Source organism: Saimiri boliviensis, chromosome 9 (genome assembly GCF_048565385.1).
Source record: "Saimiri boliviensis isolate mSaiBol1 chromosome 9, mSaiBol1.pri, whole genome shotgun sequence".
In the NCBI taxonomy this organism is placed as follows: Eukaryota; Metazoa; Chordata; class Mammalia; order Primates; family Cebidae; genus Saimiri; species Saimiri boliviensis.
In genome coordinates, this window is record NC_133457.1 from 86,754,289 (window position 1) to 86,774,235 (window position 19,947).

At 38.2% G+C, this 19,947-nt stretch overlaps 2 protein-coding genes across 2 annotated transcripts in view; one reads left to right on the forward strand and one right to left on the reverse strand.

Moving 5' to 3' along the window:
• ANKEF1 (ankyrin repeat and EF-hand domain containing 1) overlaps window positions 1–15,248 on the reverse strand; it is a 30,438-nt gene extending 15,190 nt beyond the window's left edge. The window contains exons 1-5 of the mRNA XM_003933205.4: window positions 14,890–15,248; window positions 9,778–10,167; window positions 5,163–5,362; window positions 3,953–4,102; window positions 2,798–2,921 (exon numbers count right to left, since the gene is read on the reverse strand). Coding sequence (XP_003933254.1) covers window positions 2,798–2,921; window positions 3,953–4,102; window positions 5,163–5,362; window positions 9,778–10,123 — 820 coding nt within the window. The 5' untranslated portion in view covers window positions 10,124–10,167; window positions 14,890–15,248. The remainder of the gene's footprint in view (window positions 1–2,797; window positions 2,922–3,952; window positions 4,103–5,162; window positions 5,363–9,777; window positions 10,168–14,889) is intronic.
• Window positions 1–19,511, forward strand: part of LOC141585555 (uncharacterized) — a 181,116-nt gene extending 161,605 nt beyond the window's left edge. Inside the window, exon 7 of the mRNA XM_074405397.1 lies at window positions 17,218–19,511. The gene's annotated coding sequence lies outside the window, so the exon portion shown is untranslated. The remainder of the gene's footprint in view (window positions 1–17,217) is intronic.
• The last annotated feature ends 436 nt before the right edge of the window (window positions 19,512–19,947 follow it).

Sequence of the window (19,947 nt, forward strand, 5' to 3'; positions counted from 1 at the left end):
AAACAATTTATATTATTATAATCAATAATAATTATTCATTTTTAAATAGCAAAAAGAGTGTAATTGGATTGTTTGTAACACAAAGAATACATGCTTGCAGGGACTGATAGTCCAGTCTCCAGGATGTGATTATTAAGCATTGTATGCCCATATCAAAACATTTAACATACTCCACAAATATATATACTATTCACACAAAAAATTAAAAAACAAAAAATCTATTTTACTACACACACATACACACACACTTTTTATACTAAGGCTGATAATTTTACTAGTAATAGAAAAACTAAAAAAAGGTTATTGAGACAATAAATATTCCAAATTTTCTCTATTGGACAGTTATAAGAACAGTGACTTGATAGTGTAACTCCATAGCACAGTAATTCCACAGTGCAATTCCATAGTAATTCTGATATGCTGTTTTTACTTAGCTATTTATTTTTCTTATTCAGGGTGTCTGGGGGTTTTTGCTCCCACTTCTCAAGCCACTTCTGTGTTCACCCAGCACTAAGGACCAAAGGATTTTCATCCTGCTTTACCTCATCCTCTGCAGCTTCCAGCTTCCTCCTGGTTAGAAACCTCCCTGTGTACAAAAGAAGACTCCAACATCCCAGTTTAAGGAGCTAAAGGCAGTTTTCCTGTCCTTCTGACTTACAGCTTCCTGTCTTGTCCTTTATGATTAGCAAATAAAGATCCATTCATTCTCTGTGAGAATGATGTTCCTCTGTGGTAAAGATGTTCAACTTCCAGCTCGCTGGTGCTGCAGAACTCAGGGAGTTGAGGGCCCAGGAAGAGGAGGAGGAATCCCCAAGATCCCTTTCTCTGCCCTTGGATGTGGCTCTCACGTGCTTACAGGGGGAGTCATAAAATTCTCCAGCTGGAGGACGAGGGGCCAAAAGAGGACCATCATGAGGAAATGTGAGAAATGAATCCAGCCAGCACAAGTGGTTTACAACTAGGTACAGAAGAGACTAAACCCAGGGAGCTTATTCAGAAACATGCACTTTATCGCCAAGGGTTTCTTGCTGCTCTGACTGCCTTAGATGTAAGATTCTAAAGGTGGAAATGTAACTGACAACACTTCTGCTGTGAAACTGGGTCACCCACATAGGATCGGGTGACGTGTTTATATTTCCAAACATGCAGATAACGCAGAACATTTTCAAACATTTGCTTTAAAATAGCCTCATGGTTTATTCTTCTAGGAAAGTGGATCTTTTCTGCATCATTGAGTTAGGCCTTTTTGCATGACCCAGGCTCTGGTTCTTGGCTTCTCAATGTGCTTTCCGTGACGTTATTCCAGGAATACGTAAATGATAGAGTACGTGTGACATTTGTCCCAATAAGAAATAAGTCAATATATTGAAGTTAGAGAAGCTTGTCTCAACATGGGTGGATCTTTAGTTTTTAGAAACACACAATGTTAACTGAAATGCCAAAATAAACTGCTAATAGTGACAGATTTGAAAACAAAACCAATAAGACTGTTTGAAAGAACCAAAACTGCATTTGATATATTTTTTTCTCATTTGCAAAAGGGTTTATTATATTGGGGGCATAGAGAAAGTATACATTTATAAAAGTAAAAATGGATCTGTTCTTATGCGATTATAGTTAATATGGGCATGTTAGTCTTACAATTTTAGTGACTTCTAAAATTTTGTGTCTATGTGGAAGACAGAAAAATAAAACACTTTCTTTGCTCTATTATAGACTTGTTAGACTTTAAGTTTTTGCCTATTTCTCATAAACTCGAAAAAATATCTACAGTTCTGCAAAATGCAGTTCTATTGATAACAGTTAAAAAGCTTTTAATGTGCATTTAATTAGCATGTAATTAACAAAAAGTTAATTCATATCCTTAAATATAATTAATATTTTCATTTTAAGAAACTCATTAAGCTATTTATGATATCGTTCATATTTCTAAATTAATACTTAAAAGCTACAGGAAAATAAAAAATTAAAAATTTTGCTTATGTTTCAAATTTTCCATGAAAGTATTCATTTCATGTTTTCCCTCAAATTATTTTCCCCACAACTGCAAATTATCCAGAAAAGTTATCTTTGTATTTGATATAATGGAATATTTTTTAAAATAAAATAATTAAAAATTCAGATGAAAGCAAATGGTTTTCAGTGTATGTCCTTTTTTAGATTGATGCTGGCATTTTTAAAATAAGGAATTTAATCAGGTTTTTTTTTGTTTTTGTTTTTGTTTTGACACAGTCTCACTCTGTCCACTAGGCTGGAGTGCAGTGGTACAATCTTGGCTCACTGCAACCTCTGCCTCCCAGGTTCATGTGATTCTCATGCCTCAGTCCCCCAAGTAACTGGGACTATAGGTGCCATCACCATACCCAGCAAAATTTTTTTGCACTGTTAGTAGACGTGAGGTTATGTCATGTTGGTTAAGCTGGTCTTGAACTCCTGATCTCAAGTGATCCGCCTGCCTCAGCCTCCCAAAGTGCTGGGATTACAGGCATGAGCCACCACAACCTGCCCTCAACCGTAAGTATTTTAATAATTAGTTGGCTCAGGAACAATCCCCTTCAGGTTTTAACAATAACCTAAACATTTTGGAGAAATGGGCATTCATCACTTTTAAGATCAGATTCATGATTTAACAGAGGGGTAGTATAAGAAATAATTTTCAATTTTCTTTCTACATATGGGTGAAATTATGCTATAGAAAAAATAAGCCACTGACAAGTGATAGGCCCAAAGTCTCTGCTAGTCTATGACATGAGTAAATCATAAATACTTTAAGCACAAAATTGCTAGACAATTTTACCTCGCTGAGCTATATATTTACAGCAATCTGCAAAACCACCCATGGCAGCATAATGAAGTGGTGTGTTCCCATTTAACGAAATCAGTCCCATGTCTCCATTGTAGGCAAAAAGAAGCTTCAGTATCTGTAAAATAAATAGCGGATATTGTGAAGGAATAGAAATGTACATTTATTACATAAATACTGGCAACTAGACCTGCGTGATCCAGTATATTATCAGTTAGACAGGCATGACCATTGAACATTCAAATTGAAATGAACTAAATTGAAAATATTTAAGTTTCATTCATTTTTTTCACTAGCCACATTTAAAGTACTCAAAAGCCGCATGGACACTGTGTTGCACTGTGCTGTATAGCACAAATACAGAATATGTCCATCATCACCAAAATTTCTATTAAATAGCATTGATCTAGAGCAGAGAAAACTCTATACTTAGACGCGGCACTACCATTTTTGTTAGTGTAGGTAATTTAAGAAAGCATGAGAGCAATGAAAAACAGCATCCAGGGGGAAATTCTTTACCAAATGTGTTTTCTATTTTTGCGTACACTTTTACTGCTGGGAAAATAGTGATATAAATGAAGATAACTATGTTGAAACTCAAAGAAAATTAAGTAAAGAAATTTCAGATGAAATTCAGAATTAAAAAAATAGTACTAATTCCTATTTTGTTTCTGCAACGTTACTATATCAAGAGATATTCTTTGCTGTACATTTAGGTAATCAGAATACTTGAGTTTAACATTCAGGTATATCATTATCTAATGCACACAAGCATCATGGACATAAGAGTATGAGGGCACTGTTCTCCCATAATTAGATCATATCATATTTTGAAGATCCTAGTATGTATTGAAGGCACAAAATACAGTAGTCCCAGGTGGCAGGAATTTTAAATTATTATCATCAAGTGCACAGCAAAAATATTAACAATATTAAATAAGTAAATTTGAAAACACATAAAACTAAATAAAGAGATAAAGTTTTAAAAGATATAATTTTAGAGTAATTTAGGGAAATCAAGATGACAGCAACATAGACAACTCAGAAAAAAAGTCTGCCTTAGTGTAATCTATATGACATATAAACATTTTGAGACAAGGGACAGAAAAGTTTTAGCAACAAATTTTAAAGCAAGGAATTGATTATTACATCGAAAAAGCCTCCTTTAGCAGCAAAATGAGCAGCGTGATGCCTCTCATTGTCAAATGTATTCACTTCACCTCCTCTTTCCAATATGCCTCGAACTATTTCCACTACCCCTTCTCTTGATGCTTCCATTAAAGCCGTGCGGCCTGTGGACTGGACATTAAACAGATGAGATGCTGTTTATAGCCATCATATTAAGTAGCAGAATCAGTACAAATACCGTCAGAATCCATTTAACCTTAGCTTTACACTTACAAGTTTAGTTCTCTACATCTATCTTATTACAAAGAGGAAAAATTAACCAAGTACAATGGGTCAATACCTAAAATACAGAATTCTAAAATCAGAGTCAAGGTCACACTGCATGCCCCTGTGGGAATATCATACTAAAAATGTATTTCTTGCAAATAAAGTAGAACAAAAAGGGGAAAAAAGAGATAAAATATGAATACCTAATATAAAATTAGGTCACAGGTGTTTTCTAATGAGAAGAAAATCTATTTTTAGTGTCAAGAAAGGGAAATTAAAAGAAAACATAATAAAATTAGCCAAATAAGGAGAGTGAACAAAATTGATGTAAGAAACAGCAGAAGTAGGCTGGGCATGCCTATAATCCCATCACTTTGGAAGGCTGAGGCAGTGGATTACTTGAGGCCAGGAGTTTGAAATCTGCCTGGCTAATATGGTGAAACTGTATCTCTACTTAAAAAAAAAAAAAAAAAAAAATTAGTGGGGAGTGGTGGCATGCACTTGTAATCCCAGCTACTCAGGAGGCTGAGGCAGGAGAATTGCTTGAACTGGGGAGGCAGAGATTTCAGTGAGCCAAGATTGGACCACTGCATTCCAGCCGGGCAATGGAGTGAGACCCTGTTTCCAAAAAAAAAAAAAAAAAAAGGAACAGCAGAACTAACTATATATATTTTCTTTCCAAAAAGATATATCCTATTAGGTATCAGCAATGCCTTATTTACTATTCCCTATAATGATACTTTGACATTATGCATAATAAATACCAAGTTTCCAAACATAATTAGGAAACACTACAGAATCATAGCAATATGAAGATAATAAAGGTACACCATCTTTAAGCATTTTGAATCAAAATGAACAGTCTATAAGCTAATAGGATTATGTCATCATATTTAAATGCAAAGATTATATACTATGCAGTAATTGAAACAAGAAATATTTGTATTCACAAGAATAGCCATACTGAATTGATTGCATTGGGATTGGCTCCTTTTTCCAAAAGTGTCAGGCATACATCTTTAACATCATGTGCTTCTTCACAAGCTCTAAGGAATATTGGCTTTCCTTCATAGGTAGAATTGTTGAAATCTGCACCATGTTCAAGGGCAATCAGAGCACAGCGATAATGCCGTTTAGTAGGTAAAATGCAGTAAAACAAAACGCCTGCAGAGAAATAAAATCCCCAGAGAGCATTTAATTAACAATCTATACATATTTGACAGAAAGGAAAGTAGAAATATTAAAAATCCATATTTAGCTAGTTAAAGGCATATCTGCCTTGGTTTCCTCTCTGAAACCAACTAAAACACCAAGACAGAAAACAAAAAACTAACATCCTTAATTTCTGACATACTTAGAAAATAGTCCCAGCCACATGTGATAGGACCTGGCTTATGAAAGAAATGGAGTGTTGATAGGTGAACCCTGTTGACTCTGAGTATTTTGCACCTTGAATATGTACCCTGAGTGTCCCTTGCTGGAATGCACAGGGGTATGTGTGCTAAAGAGCTACTGGCAAGTCCCCAGGTCCCCTCTAAAACTGCAGAATCACAAAAAAGATGGTACTGGGTGATGAAATGTGTGTAGACTGGTCATGTGTTAAGAAGCAGGCTGTCGGTATAGCAGTAAAGAGATGAAAAATTAGATGGCAAGTGTCTCTGCCATTTGGCAAATCATTTTGTTCCACTGGAGAAAGCAAAATGCTAAATGCCTTCATCCAGGACCTGTAACATACAGGCCATCCATATAATCCATGTCAAAAGCATACTACATATCAGGGTTACTGTTACAAACCCAGGGCAGAGTGTTGCTAAGAGAAATCTAGGTAAACAGCAATCAGATTCCAAACTGACTTTGTAATGAGCTCATTCCAAAAGGGGGCTTCATTTAAAGAATAACCAAAAGAGAAACCAGTATGCAAACTATTAAAAAAAAAAACTGCAAGGAAAACAGGAAACATAATGAAAGCCAAGCAAAAAAGATACACACTAGAAGCTATCCCAGTGAAAATTATTGGCTGATTCATTTCCATGATAGCAAAGAAACTAAATATAACTTATTCTAAAATAAAAGTGCAAAGATAGACCTGAATCTTAAGATTAAAAAGGCACGTTGGGTCTTAGGAAAAGTTGATTAAGAATAGTCAACAAGGCATGCTTGGGTAAAGCTAGGCAAAGAAAGTGACTTGTGAGAATCCAGGCAAAAATTCAACTAATCTATAAAGAGGAATACTCAAGCTGCCCTCAAAAATTTATCACAACAACATTCAATACTACAGTATAATTAAAGGATCTCTACACTATACTTGGAGTAAAAATAGGGAACTTTTATACCCAGTCAAGACTTTGTTCGTATATAAAAGCAACAGACACATATAATCTTAAGGATGTAAGAAATCAGGGATATAAACCCAAAGAAGTGAGTTAAACTACTTGATTGCAAAAGTGAGTCTTCCAGAGACCAATAGGGAATATGTGACTAAAAAAAGTGATAAATACTGAATCTCTTTAGCCATAGAACCAAAGCTAAGTCACCTTAGTAATTTTAGATAGAGAAAAGAATATTGCAATTCATAATAATGTAAAAATAATGTAATTTAACAAAAATTTGGAGAGAAGGGAGGGAAGAAGAAATAGTATAAGCATTTGATGTTCTCATTTTTGGGGGTTGAAGACAGATATTATTTAAAGCAGGTAAGGAGATAAAAGACAGGTACTTATCATTTTAAAGTATACAGTGAATCATTGAAAGAACTAAGTAATTATAATTAACTATAAAATTGGATGGTAGAAGGGAAGTAGCAGAGGTAAGAGGAAGGGTTATTGTACTAATCTAATTTGTACTACTGTATTAATATTAGTAATCAGAGTAAAGAATCAGTGAATACTGTTTAAGATGCTAACTCAATAAATAGGTTTAAGGGTATACGAAGTATCAGGTTAACCATTAAAAGAACAAAAAACATCCCATCAATTTTAGAAAATATACTTGTAAACATATAAAGAAAAATACACATATACAGCAAAATAAAACAAATATATGGACCATATATGACAATAATTTCACATATATTTTATGTATTAGATATATTATGCACAATATAAAATAAATGACATTTCTGAAGCCAAACCTATGGGAAATCTAGATAACTATAAATTGCATAAATTCTACCATTAAAATAAAAAATAAAATGTATATGAAAATCAAAACCTAAATAATATTTTATATAAACTGATAAACCTAAAATAGTGTTACTCAGAACAGTTTAAAAAAAAAAAGATTCAAGGATATTACTGAAAAGAGAAAGTCAAAGACAGAGAAAGACATAGGAGGCAAGAACAGACCAACAGCAACAATGAAACCACAACAAAACAACCTAAGCACGATAACCAAGGAGGCTGAATTCATTACAAAAGGTCCAGAGCCACTTATGAAATGACTATTTCATAATGATGGCACGTGCAGCACACAGTTAAATTCTATCTGGGCTGACTCTTTAAGCCACAAAGAACACGAATCAACATTCCTCAACTGAAGGAAAAACCAGATTGAAAAATATCGTACCTTATCATAGAACTGGCATACTGCATTGAGGACTTAGTACACATTCCTAAAAATAGGAAAACTAATAAAATGGGAATAGGTGCTATAAGGAACTACGATAGCTTACCTTTTAAGGAGAATAATTCTACACTGTAATTAATTCCCTAGGACAATATACAAGAAAGAATGTATTGGCTTAGAGCTTTACCTTCTCCACATTCTGTAAAATTGTTCAAAGAGAAAGTGCACCTTAAGTCTAGGTCATGTCTCACATCCTAAAGACCCACTTAGCCATTTAAATGTTTGCTTATCCTTTAGAAACGATGTACAGTGAGTCAAAGATTAGTCACCAGAAAACAGGATGTCAGTGGCAGAGAGTGTACTGTGGAATAAGCAAAGCAGTTTGGCCAGTGGCAGCCAAACAGGGATGCGCAAGGTGAGTGAGGCTCATTGATGTGGAGAAGAGACAAGGTACACTGTACAATGGGCAGCACCTTGGGTTATGCAGAGTGAAGGCTGTCGGCAGCTACCCTAACAAGCTTACATGTGAAACAAGATTTTACATTTGTTTCCTAGCACGGTTGCAGTTCTGCCTATGAGATTTGTTTCCTCTAGCCAAATGCCCAAGTATTTACTTGACCTTGTTTCCAATTTTATCTTCTTTAAAAAAATTTTACATTTTTACATTTTTATGCTATAGAATTTCTGTCTTTCTCTGTGATTTATCTCTGTTTCAAACTCAGTAAGTTAAACTTTTCTCTATTATAGTGTTTCGCAAAAGTTTGTCCACAAAACTTCAGGCATATAAAATGCCATCAAAAAACTATTTTATGGTCAAATAAATAAGGAAAATATCACCATTTTTGAGCCAACAATGTGAAAGATACATGCCTAAAATGTTTCTCTAATGAATGTGATGGTGAAACCAATTCCGCATGTAGTGCTTCTCAACATCCTGGCAATTCAGTGGTCCATGGAGTACACTTTGGGGAATAGTATTCCATAGAGCTTTGAGAGGCTACTGTTTTTTCAGGATTTACAATTTCAAAACACATTTGGCCTCTGAATGCATGTGAAGTTTGTTATGTGGTACTCTGAAATATGTAATTATCCCTTTTCTTTGTCCTCTTTTGTTTTAAGCAAGTAATCCTATCAAACACCAAGTCTGGGGAGAGTTAGAAAGATTTTGCTCTTGTCAGTAAAGATTAACATTATAAAATGAGATTCATTTCTCCAATGCTGGGCTGATGTTAATGGCTTTGCATCTGCAGCGACTCAGGACAACTGCTTAAGCTAACCAGTTTACATTAAGTTTATTGGTAATTATCTCAGTTATTTTTATGAGGCTGTGTCAATTTTTGCCTGAACCTCAAGTTATTTGGGCAAGAAGTTCTCAGACCATGGTCTTGAGATCATGGGATTACAGGTGTGGAAGTGCAGTTCTTTCATCTGAATAACTGCTGAAAGGTCATGTCTAAAGTTTGAAGTTGTATTTCCAAATACATTTTTAGACAATCCTAGAAAGTTGGAGCTTATGCCAGAATTGACTTTAATCCTTTCCATTTTCCAGGTACAAGTCCTTCCTACATCAGAGTGCTACTGAGGGGATCAAAATCTTTTTGGAGTCCTAGGCGTAGTAATGCCTGAGATTCCAAAATGTAACAAAAAAAAAAAAAAAGAGCTTATATTTTTATACAATTAAAATATTTTATATTTTAAACAAGAGCTTATATTTTATAATGAATGATCAGTGTATATAATGTTCAAAATTCTCCACATTTAAAAGAAATCACCAAACACAAATTAATCTAATTATATGAGTAAGCTCTAATAACTGATTTCCCTATGATACAGCAATCTCATTTTCAAATCATGAGGAGGCAGTTAGGTTTAAGTATAGTAGTGAGAATTTAGCCTTTCACTTAAAACCATAAGTAATTCACTTCTAAAGCTGGAAAACAAAAAAAGTCCATGTTATTCATTTCTGGCTACAAAGTGAATTGCAAACTGCTGCAGAGGATGTTGGGATTTTTTACCTTTTCCTTCGTTGTCAACTATAGTCATATCAGCCTTTGCCTTTGCCAGTATTTCCATCGACAATTCATGGCCCAGTTCTGCAGCCCTCATGGTGGGAGTACAGCCCATTCGGTCTTGCACATCAGGGTGAGCACCAAGGTCAAGGAGAAAGCTGACCATATCAATATCGTTGGAAACTGAGGCTAAGTGCAAAGCACTAAGTCCATCAATGGGGTCTGTAAAATTGATTAGTTCAGGGTATCCAAGCTTGGTCAGCTTCTCTATCTGCTTCTTGTCTTTGTTCCGCACACATTGAAGAACTTTGTAGATCTGTAAGTTCTCAAGTCTCTTATCTGCTAAAGCCATGCCTGACCAGCTCCTTGAAAATGCTTTCTGGACCAAAACTAAAACTGAAGTAACAAAAAAGAAAAATAATCAAAGTTAATGTTATCATCTTCGTTTTGATTAAATAACAGTATCTTGGCATTTCCTTAAGAACAGAGATTGTTTTTTATAAAATGTTCAGAAAGCAGGATATGCACATAAATACAAAAAATATTGAGTAGGCATAAAGTTAAAACAGTTCAAAACAAATCTTCCATTATAATGATAAATAGTTTGCCAGGTGGTTTTCTTATCATCTCATTTAACCCTTCCTCCTCACCACAGTTTCCCATTTTACCATGAAGAAGCTGAGGTTAACTAAATTGCCACGGCAAGGGTTTAGGTTCCCATCTATCTACATGGTTTCATATCAGCACAATATAGAGATCATACAGGTTTTAATAGTCTTCAGGTGTTATAAAAACATGTAATTTTGAGTTGTTCATTGTAAAAAGAAATCTACTGGGTTCTGTAACATATCAAAGATGTGATGAGTAATTTCTATGTCATCTTAAGTGGGAAAGATGTAGTTAAATGGCTGCAAGGCAATTGTAAATCTCCATAAACAATCCCCCTGTTAAATTGTGATGGGCATTCTAGTATGTAATTTTCCTTCTTTTTACGGAAAAATAATCTTTTGGATTGAATAGCAGGCCATGCTAGGTATGCCCAGTTGTTTTTCTTTCTTCATTTCTTATGAGAAAAGAATTCTATTATCACACAGGGAATCCTATCCCTTTTGTTTGGATGGGGATGTCCCTTCTGTCCCCTACCAGAGGAATGTGTCTGTAACCTAGGCCTGGCCTTTTTGAAGGAATCATCCCTCTCCAGGTACTCTGAAGCTCAACCATATGTGCATAAAAGACATCAACCAATTAGCAGCCCATTTTCCAGAACTATCAGGGAAGACATTCTGCTGAAATTATTCAATAGTATGGTGTGAGGCTGGGGCTACAGGTAGTTCTCCTGGCTGACACAGAAAGAGTCCATTCTTGGAAGATGGAGAGAGACTAAGACTGACGGCATTAATTGCAACATGGATTCCATGGTGCCACAAGCCATTATGTTCAGGATGGCATGAGTAAATATATCCTCTCCCTGTCACCTTATTTTGGCATAAGCTAGTCAGCTGGGTTTCCAACATTTGCACCGAAAAGATTCCATCTTACTACAAAAGCTGAAACTATGCACCATTTTTCTCTACCACAAGCCTGCTCCCCCACCTACATTCTCTATGGCAGTGAGCTCTCTCTCCTTTAAATTGTGTCTCTCTAGGAACCATAACATCTCCATTGCCTCATTGCCTGCTTCCATCCAATACCACTGCCCACTCCTTCTCAGCCTCTTTTGCTGACTCCCCGTTTCAAGAAGCCTAATTGTTGGGTGGCCAGGGCTAGGTCCTCAAGATCCTTTTCTGTCCTCACACACTCCCCTGGCATCTCGCCCTCTCTCATGACCCTCGACCCTCAGCCCAATTTTCACCTTCTGATTGCTCACTCTCAAATTCACAAAGCCGTCTCTGATTCTCCCCAAGGCTCAAACATATATCCACCAGCCTACTCTTCTTTCTCCCTTGGATGTTTAATAGGCATCTGAAATGCAACATGGTCAAAGCACGGCTGTTCATATCATCTGATCTCCATTTCTCCCCATTTCTGATAATGGCATCACCATCCATCTACCCACTCAGATTAAAACACTAGGATTTAACCTTCATTCTTTCTTTCCCCTACAGATCCCCTCACTCTTCACATTCGGCAGCCATTGCTGTCAACTTTACCTCCAGCATGTATCCTGACCATCCCCAGGCTACTTTCCTAAGCCAAATCATTCACCTCACTGCTTCCACAACAGCCCCCTCTAGTTATTTTCTAGACATTTGCCAGAAAAATCTTTTAAACATGTAGTTCAGATAAAATCAGACAAGCTTACAGTCCCTAACATTTTAGTGTAGTTTTAAACAGAAAGTGTGTGTTTAACACCCATATATATACCACTAAAATTCTACCATTAATGGTTTCCTTGCTTTATCCCATCTTTATCTCTATCCACTAATCCACCTTATCTTTTAATCTGTTTCAAAGTAAATTGCAGGCATATTCTAACACATATATCCTTAACTGGAGTTCAAATATTTATTTTACATTTCTTTTTTTTTCTTGTCTTTTGAATACACAATGAAACATACAAGTATTAGATGTACAAATGCATGTAGTTGTGAGTTTTGACAAATGTATATACACTTGTGTAATCCAAACCCCTATTAGGATATAGAATATTTCCTTCATGCTAGAAAGTTCTCTCCAAGTTATCGTTTAAAAACATTTCAATAGCTCTCCATTGTAAAATGAATAAATCCAAATTGCTCACTACAATCTCTTAAAGACACTTTCCCTACCTCTCTTCACCCCAGTCTCTCCTGACTTAGTCATCTCCAGCCACACTGGCCTTTTGTTTATGAATAAAAGCTCCTTCCTGCTTCTGGAAGTTTGTACTTCTTTCTTCTGCCTGGAGAGCTATTCATTCAGAGTTTACACTGATTGGTGTTTCTCACCATTCCAATTCCAACCACATGCTACCTTTTCCTCTTGATTTTCTCTAAAGCACTTACTGTCTAAAACCAGTTTGTACAGATAGAGAGATGTTTAATTTCTGCATTGTGTGTGTCCTCCACTAGAATATAATCTTTATGGAACAGAAGCTTTATATTATAATTGCCATTGTTTCCCTATCACCTAGAAGCTGACACATAAGGCATTAAGTAAAAGTTTGCTCAAAAAATGACTGAAAGTTAACAGAATTGAGGGAAAGGAATAAAGGAAAACTCCTAACTTTCTGGCTTGAACAACTAGATACCTGTTTCTGAGATGGGGCACTTAGGATGAGGTCCAGACTGGGTGGGTAGTGTAGATCATTAATCTTTGGCCATTCGGAGTTAAAACCTACAAGGCAATAAGGTACGTATTTCAGGAGGTCAGGAGCGATCTAGGCCTGGTGTATGGGGAATTATGACGATTTTGGTGGTTGCAGAACAAGCCGAGACAAGAAGTCAAGGAGAGAGACCACCAATATCAAATGCATGCTGTTGTCTCATTCTTTCTCCTACTCTTCTGCCTGCCTTTTCTTTGTGCTTCCTTCTTTACTGCTGGGACATCAGCCATCATATGGCTTGTGGCTTCAATATCCTGTTTGCTGGAGCCCCTCTTTTGCATTTTTTTTTTTTTGAGATGGAATTTCCCTCTGTTGCCCAGGCTGTAGTGCAGTGGCATGATCTTGGCAACCTCCACCTCCTGGGTTCAAGCAATTCTCCCGACTCAGCCTCCTGAATAGCTGGGATTATGGGTGCCCAACACCACACCCAGCTAATTTTTTGTATTTTTAGTAGAGACAGAGTTTCACCATGTTGGCTAGGCTGCTCTCGAACTCCTGATCTCAGGTGATCTACTCACCTCAGCCTCCCTAAATGCTGTGCTGGGATTACAGGTGTGAGCCACTGCACCCAGCCTCTTTTGCCTTTAATCTGCTTATAACCTTTGCTGGACTAGGGAACCAGTAACACAGCTTGTTAGAATCAACAGCTGAGGCTGCCTCAGTCATCCACTTGGCCTTTGCTGCATAGCTTGGTGACATTCACCTTAGCTGCTATTTACGGCTTGTTTTCTTATTATCAGCCATATTCGGATTAGGTGCAGCGTCACCATACTGCATTTGTACATGTGTCATCTGTGGAAGAGGGCAAGATGCTCTTACATAGGTAATGACTGCACTGAATTAATGCCACCTGATTGGTGTCATCAGGAACTTCCTAATCAGGGACTTCAGTGTTCCCTCTGTTAGCATCCATCCCTAGTAGAGAATTAACTGGCACCTACGATGATGAATTCAGCAGTCCAAGGGCCAGTTTCCTGTGGACTGCCTCCCCCAATTGCTGGGGAGAGCGTAGCACCCTATGTAGTGTCCTTTATAATCAACTGCAAAGACTGACCAAGAGCTCACCCCACTGCAGGAAATCACACAAGTGTCACTCTCGGGTCCTGGGTTCCTTGTAAACTGAGCAGCACATAGGATCCTCTGGAGGGCCTCCACATAGAAGCACACCTGCCCTTTTCCCCAGCATGACCCTGGGGCACCTTACACACATCTAACCATCTACAATGACAATCTCAAAGGGGAGTGGAATAGAGCAGAATGTCTTGACTTGAGGTCCATGTTCAGGGTCCGAATACTCTGAAATTACATGAAAATCTGTGGGAATGTGTGTGTGTTCAAAGGGGGCTGTGCGACAAGGGAGGACGATTAGAGAGGAATGGAGGAAGACAAGCTTGGTACAGTGGTGAAAGTGTGGGGTTTGAGGTGGGGAAATCTGCTGTGATCCTCTCTTCCCTGTATCATTATTTATTATTTACACAAACTAGCTGGATAAATATGGACAGGCTACCTACCTAAGTTTGTACCTCAGTTTCTGCATCTGTGAAGTGGGAATAGCAACGGTGCCCACTTCCTGGGTCTATGTGAAAAGGAAATGAGGTAATTCTTGTAAAGTATTTAGCAAAGTCCCTCAATATAGGCTCCTTAGGAACATCAAACTTTTGTGGGTTTCAGCTCACCCGCGGTGTGACCGAGAGTTTACATTTTTGGGGGGGGGGGGGAGGTTCTCTACTGTGCTTTCCACTTTATACTCTCCAGAAAAATCCGAAGAGAGGAGTGGAACAGGTAGAGACAAAGGAAAGGCCAGGCGCCACGCTCACCTCTTAGGCGTCAGGGCGATCAGGAGTCACGCATCTCTGGGCATCTATGCGCCTGGGCCTGCGGGGGGCGACCCGGGCGGCTCCTGCTCTTGTACTCTGACGCTCGGCGCGGCTCGCGACTGTGGGCTCCCGGAGACCGGTGGAGGCGCCCAGGCAGAGCAGGCAAGATGGCGCGCGGGGCAGCAGGGCCAGGTGCGTGTGTCTGCGGGCCCGGGGTCCGCGGAGGACCAGCGCGAGGGCAGGTGAGCGCAGGGGGCGGGGTGGGAGCCGCCGGGACTGGCTGATTGTGAGCTTCCGCCACGCAGGGCGCGGCTGCCACGGCAACCCCGTGTGCGCGGCTGGGCGGGGCTCGCCCCGGCTCGCCCCCGCCCCCGGCCCCGCCCCGCCCCGCCGCGCCCCGCCGCGCCCCGCCTCCCCCGTTCCCGCCCCCGCCCCCGCCCCGCGGGTCTCGCGTCGCCGCCAGGTGGCCGGGCCGGGCGGGTTCGGGGAGCTGCGCTGGGCTCTCCAGGAATCCTGGACCCCAAGGGCTGAGCACAGAATACCCAAGTCTTCAGGATTCCGCCCTTCTCTCATCCTCTTCTCCCTCCTCCTGCCCTGAGTCAGAACGTAATTCAGTTACACAAGTAAAGCTGCATATGGTAGTTAAAAATTGAATCAAATATACAACAAAATAGTTTACAAAGTACAATTAAATGAAAAATACAATAAATTACACAATAAAACGAAAAGTGAATATACTCTCAACTGCTGCAGATTCTTGTAATTCTTCCCAGAAATTTTCTTTCCATACGCTAGGATGCATACATGCTTAAAAAATATTTATACACAAATGGAAGCAAATATGGAGATTATTTCATTTCAGGGCTTACAAGTGCGCCATAACACCCCTCCCTCTCCCTCCATAAATACTTTTTGGTGGAAAATTCTGAGAGCTTTGGTTTGATTATGTGAATGTAAAATATATATATGTGTGTGTGTGTGTGTGTGTGTGTGTGTGTGTGTATGCTTTTTAATGCAGTATGTAATTGCTTCCAATTAAAAACAGTAATTCCTCACACCAACCTATCCTATTCTACTCAGACTGTTTAAAAATGTTAAGACCAAAGACATTGAATCAACCTAAATGTCCATCAATGATAGACTTAGGCTAAAGAAAAATGTGGTACATATACACCATGGAATACTATGCAGCCACGAAAAAGAACAAAATTATGTCTTTTACAGGAATATGGAGCTGCAGGCAATTATCCTTAGCAAACTAACCCAGAAACAGAAAACCAAATACTGCATGTTCTCACTTATGAGATCTAAATGGACACATAGAGAACACATGGGCACACAGCGGGGAACAACACACATTGGGGCCTATTGGAAGAGTAGAGGGTGGAGAGTGGGAGGAAGGAGAGGATCAGGAAAAATAACTAATGGATACTAAGCTTAGTACCTGGGTGATGAAATAATCTGTAGAAACGAACCCCATGACACAAGTTAATCTATATAACAAACCTGCACATGTACCCCTGAATTTAAAAGTCAAATAAAAATAAAAAATAATAAAAATGTTATTAAGGGCAATTTCATGAACACCAAAATATACTATATGATATACAAAAAGTACAAAAAAATGCAATGCATACCATGGCTAAAGAAAAAGAAAGCTGGAAAAAAATAAAGGAAAAAGAACAAACAGTTCTTTTTGTTCTGTCTCTACTGCTGTAAGTAGAAAGTCTGTCTCTACTGCTGTACCCCTGGTGTATTTCTTCCCAACGCTGCATCCTCCTCTTCCTGTTCCCAGAGGTAGTACCTATTCTGAATTTTACATTTATCATCCCAGCCTCTCTCTCTCTCTTTTTTTTTTTTTTTTTTTTTTTTTTGAGATGGAGTCTCACTCTGTCACCCAGGCTGAAGTACAGTGACTTGATCTTGGCTCACTACAACCTCCATCTTCCAGGTTCAAGCTATTCTCGTGCCTCAGCCTCCAGAGTAGCTGGAACTACAGGTGCGTACCACCAGGCCTGGGTAATTTTTTGTATTTTTATTAGAAACAGGTTTTCACTGTGTTAGCCAAGATGGTCTTGATCTCCTGACCTTGTGATCCACCAGCCTCGGCCTCCCAAAGTGTTGGGATTACAGGCATGAGCCACTGGAAAATAGGTTTGTAAGGCAGCACAGTGAATGAAAGGAGAGAAGGTAGGAGCTTGCAAACATCCAAGTGAGAGTTTATATCAGACTGTGATGGTGTGGCAGATGCATTTCATGTGATGGGCTCAATTAATGACCTCCATGTTTCACCTTTCTCTTTCTTGGAACTGGAATGCCTGCTGGAAGGTGAGGAAACAGAGCCTGACATCCCAGCTGAGGCCATCCTAGATCAGCCAACTGGCAACTCCTTGTGTGTGAATGAACCTCAGCCAAGAGCAGAAGACCTGCCCAGCTGAGCTCAGCCAAGATCAGCAAAACGTCTCAGCTTATAAATGTATAAACTTACCAGTTTAGGTGTGATTGTGACACAGAATTATTGTATTACTGTATGCATTGTATTATATATTACACATGGCAATCATAGATACATTGAAAAGTCAGTCATTTCTGAGTATATTTTGAAGTTAGAGCAAATTGTGTGAGGTAGAGAAGCCACATACTCCAAATTTCTGGTCTGTGAGATTGGAAGAATGAATATGGATGATGGAGGTGGATATTGAATCCAAGATGAGTTTTTTATTTTGTGAAATTTCATTTTGTGTTGAATATCTTGTGATTCATTGAAAGGAAAATAATAAAATAAAATTTGTCCCAAATGCATAAAATTTTATAATATCATGCTGTTCTTTATCAAAAAAATCTGGCTAGGCATGCTGGCTCACGCCTGTAATCCCAACACTTTGAGAGGCAGAGGTAGGTGATCACTTGAGGTCAGGAGTTTGAGACCAGCCTGGCCAACATGGTGAAACTCTGTCTTTAAAAAAAAAATCTATCAACCATCAACATGGATTTGGCTAGAGATGCAACAGAAATAAGAACTCAGTTAAAAATCTGCTTTTCTTTAGACACTCTGCTAGAGGAAAAGTATCAAAGTCATACAGCCTCATTACTTTTTAAAATAATGTTATTAAGTATTTCTCCACTAATCGTGGAACTGGACCTTCATAGATGCTGGCCCTTTACCTGACCAGTGTGTTTTCCCCCTGCTGCTGTGGGTGCTACTGCTAGTGGTTCACAGCTGTTCACTCTCCCGGGAAATGCCCTTGGCCAGTGGGGCCCACCTACCAGGAGATGCCTGGGAAGTTACAACCCACTCACCCATTAAACAAGTAGTGCAGGGATACAAAAGGCCAGCCCCTCGCCTCATGGTGGGACAACTCAATTTTGTCTATAATGCAGACAGAAGTCAGCATTGTCGTTTCCTCCTAATTAATAAATATTTAATACTAGTTTTTTACTGCACAGAAATTAAAACCCTATAGTAACTCATTGTTTTCCCTTATCTAAAAACATGTAAGTCCCTGTGTTTAGTATCCTTGATTCTTGCTCTGTTTTCTGTAACTATGCTGCCTCAAGTCACTTCTTTTTGAAGAGCTAGCAGAGTTATGGGACAGAATTTGGCAGTGCTGCGTGGAATGTCGCTTGAGTTGAGTTTGTCAATAGAACAGCCCTTCCCCATTGGCACCTAGAGCTGCTCTGATAATCGGGCAAAGGTCGGATTCCAGTTGGATCCCCATCTCTGCTCAACCCCCTTCGCCTTCCCTCTCTTGTTTTCCTCAACCTCTTACCAGTTTCCTCTGAGACCACTTCTTCAATAAATCGCCAAACAAGAAAGAATCCCTGCCTCGTGCTCTACTTCTAGGAAGCCTGAAGCAAGACAAGGCTTTATTAAAATTGCAAAGCACATCTAGGCTAGTGATGCCATAGGAAGATGAATATTGTTAAATGCCTCCAGTTTGGCGGCTTTTTACAAAAACGTTCACAACATCTTGAAAGGTATCAATCACATTAGTAGACTTTTATACCAATGTAGTAATTTACACACTGATTCTTATGAAATTGTTAATGTGAAATTTGGGGGGAAGGTGGGTATTAAATTATACAGAACAGGGTTAATCTGGCTGGGGAGGAGAGTCTTACATGTAACTAAATCCCATATGCATCAAATTTAAGGAATAATGCATTGTTTCCTAAAACTACCTTGCAAGTTAAGAGAATATATTGTCATGACTATAAATGCTGTATTGAATTTGATCTGTTTCTGTAACTATGTATAAAAAAATGAGACCTCACAGCCTTTGTTCAGAATCGTACTTTATATTGCTTATGACTGACTCTGTAACCGTTCATAAAATTATATAGTATGTTTGGATATGATGAAAATTTACCATTATCTAACATAAAACCAAAAGAGAGAGAGATGTTGGAGAAATGTAGTCCAATTCTTTTATTATTCAGTTGAAGAAATTGTAAATTACAAATATTAAGTGGTTTGTTCAAAATCAGAAAGGTAATTTGTGTCAGATCTGGAGCCAAAGTAGAACAGCATTTAGGAAACACGTTCATTATAAGGTTTAACTGTTTAATTGTTGCTATTATTGAAAAAAGAATAACAAATGCATTGAAAATGAAATGGAGAATTGACAATTACCAAAATAATTTTTTCAAATGACTCACTTATCTAAATAACTCAGACAAAAGTCAGCATTGTAGTTTCCTCCTAATTAAATATTTAATACTAATTTTTTATTGCATGAAAATTAAAACAGAAAACCCTTTAGAATCTTATTGCTTCCTCTTCTTTAAAAACATTTAATTCATTGCATTAAGTAGTATCCTTGGTTTTTATGCTATTTTCTGTAAGTAACTATGCTGCCTCAAGGCATTTCTTGTTGGAGAGCTAGCAGATTTATGACAGAATTTGCCAGTGATGTGTGGAATGTCACGTGAGTTCAGTTTGTCAATAGAGCAGCACTCTGCAAACTTAATGTTCATAAGAATCATCTGGAAGTCTTGTTAAAAGGCAAGTTTTAAAGTGCATGGCCACAAAAATGAAATTAAGAAAATTTCAGAATT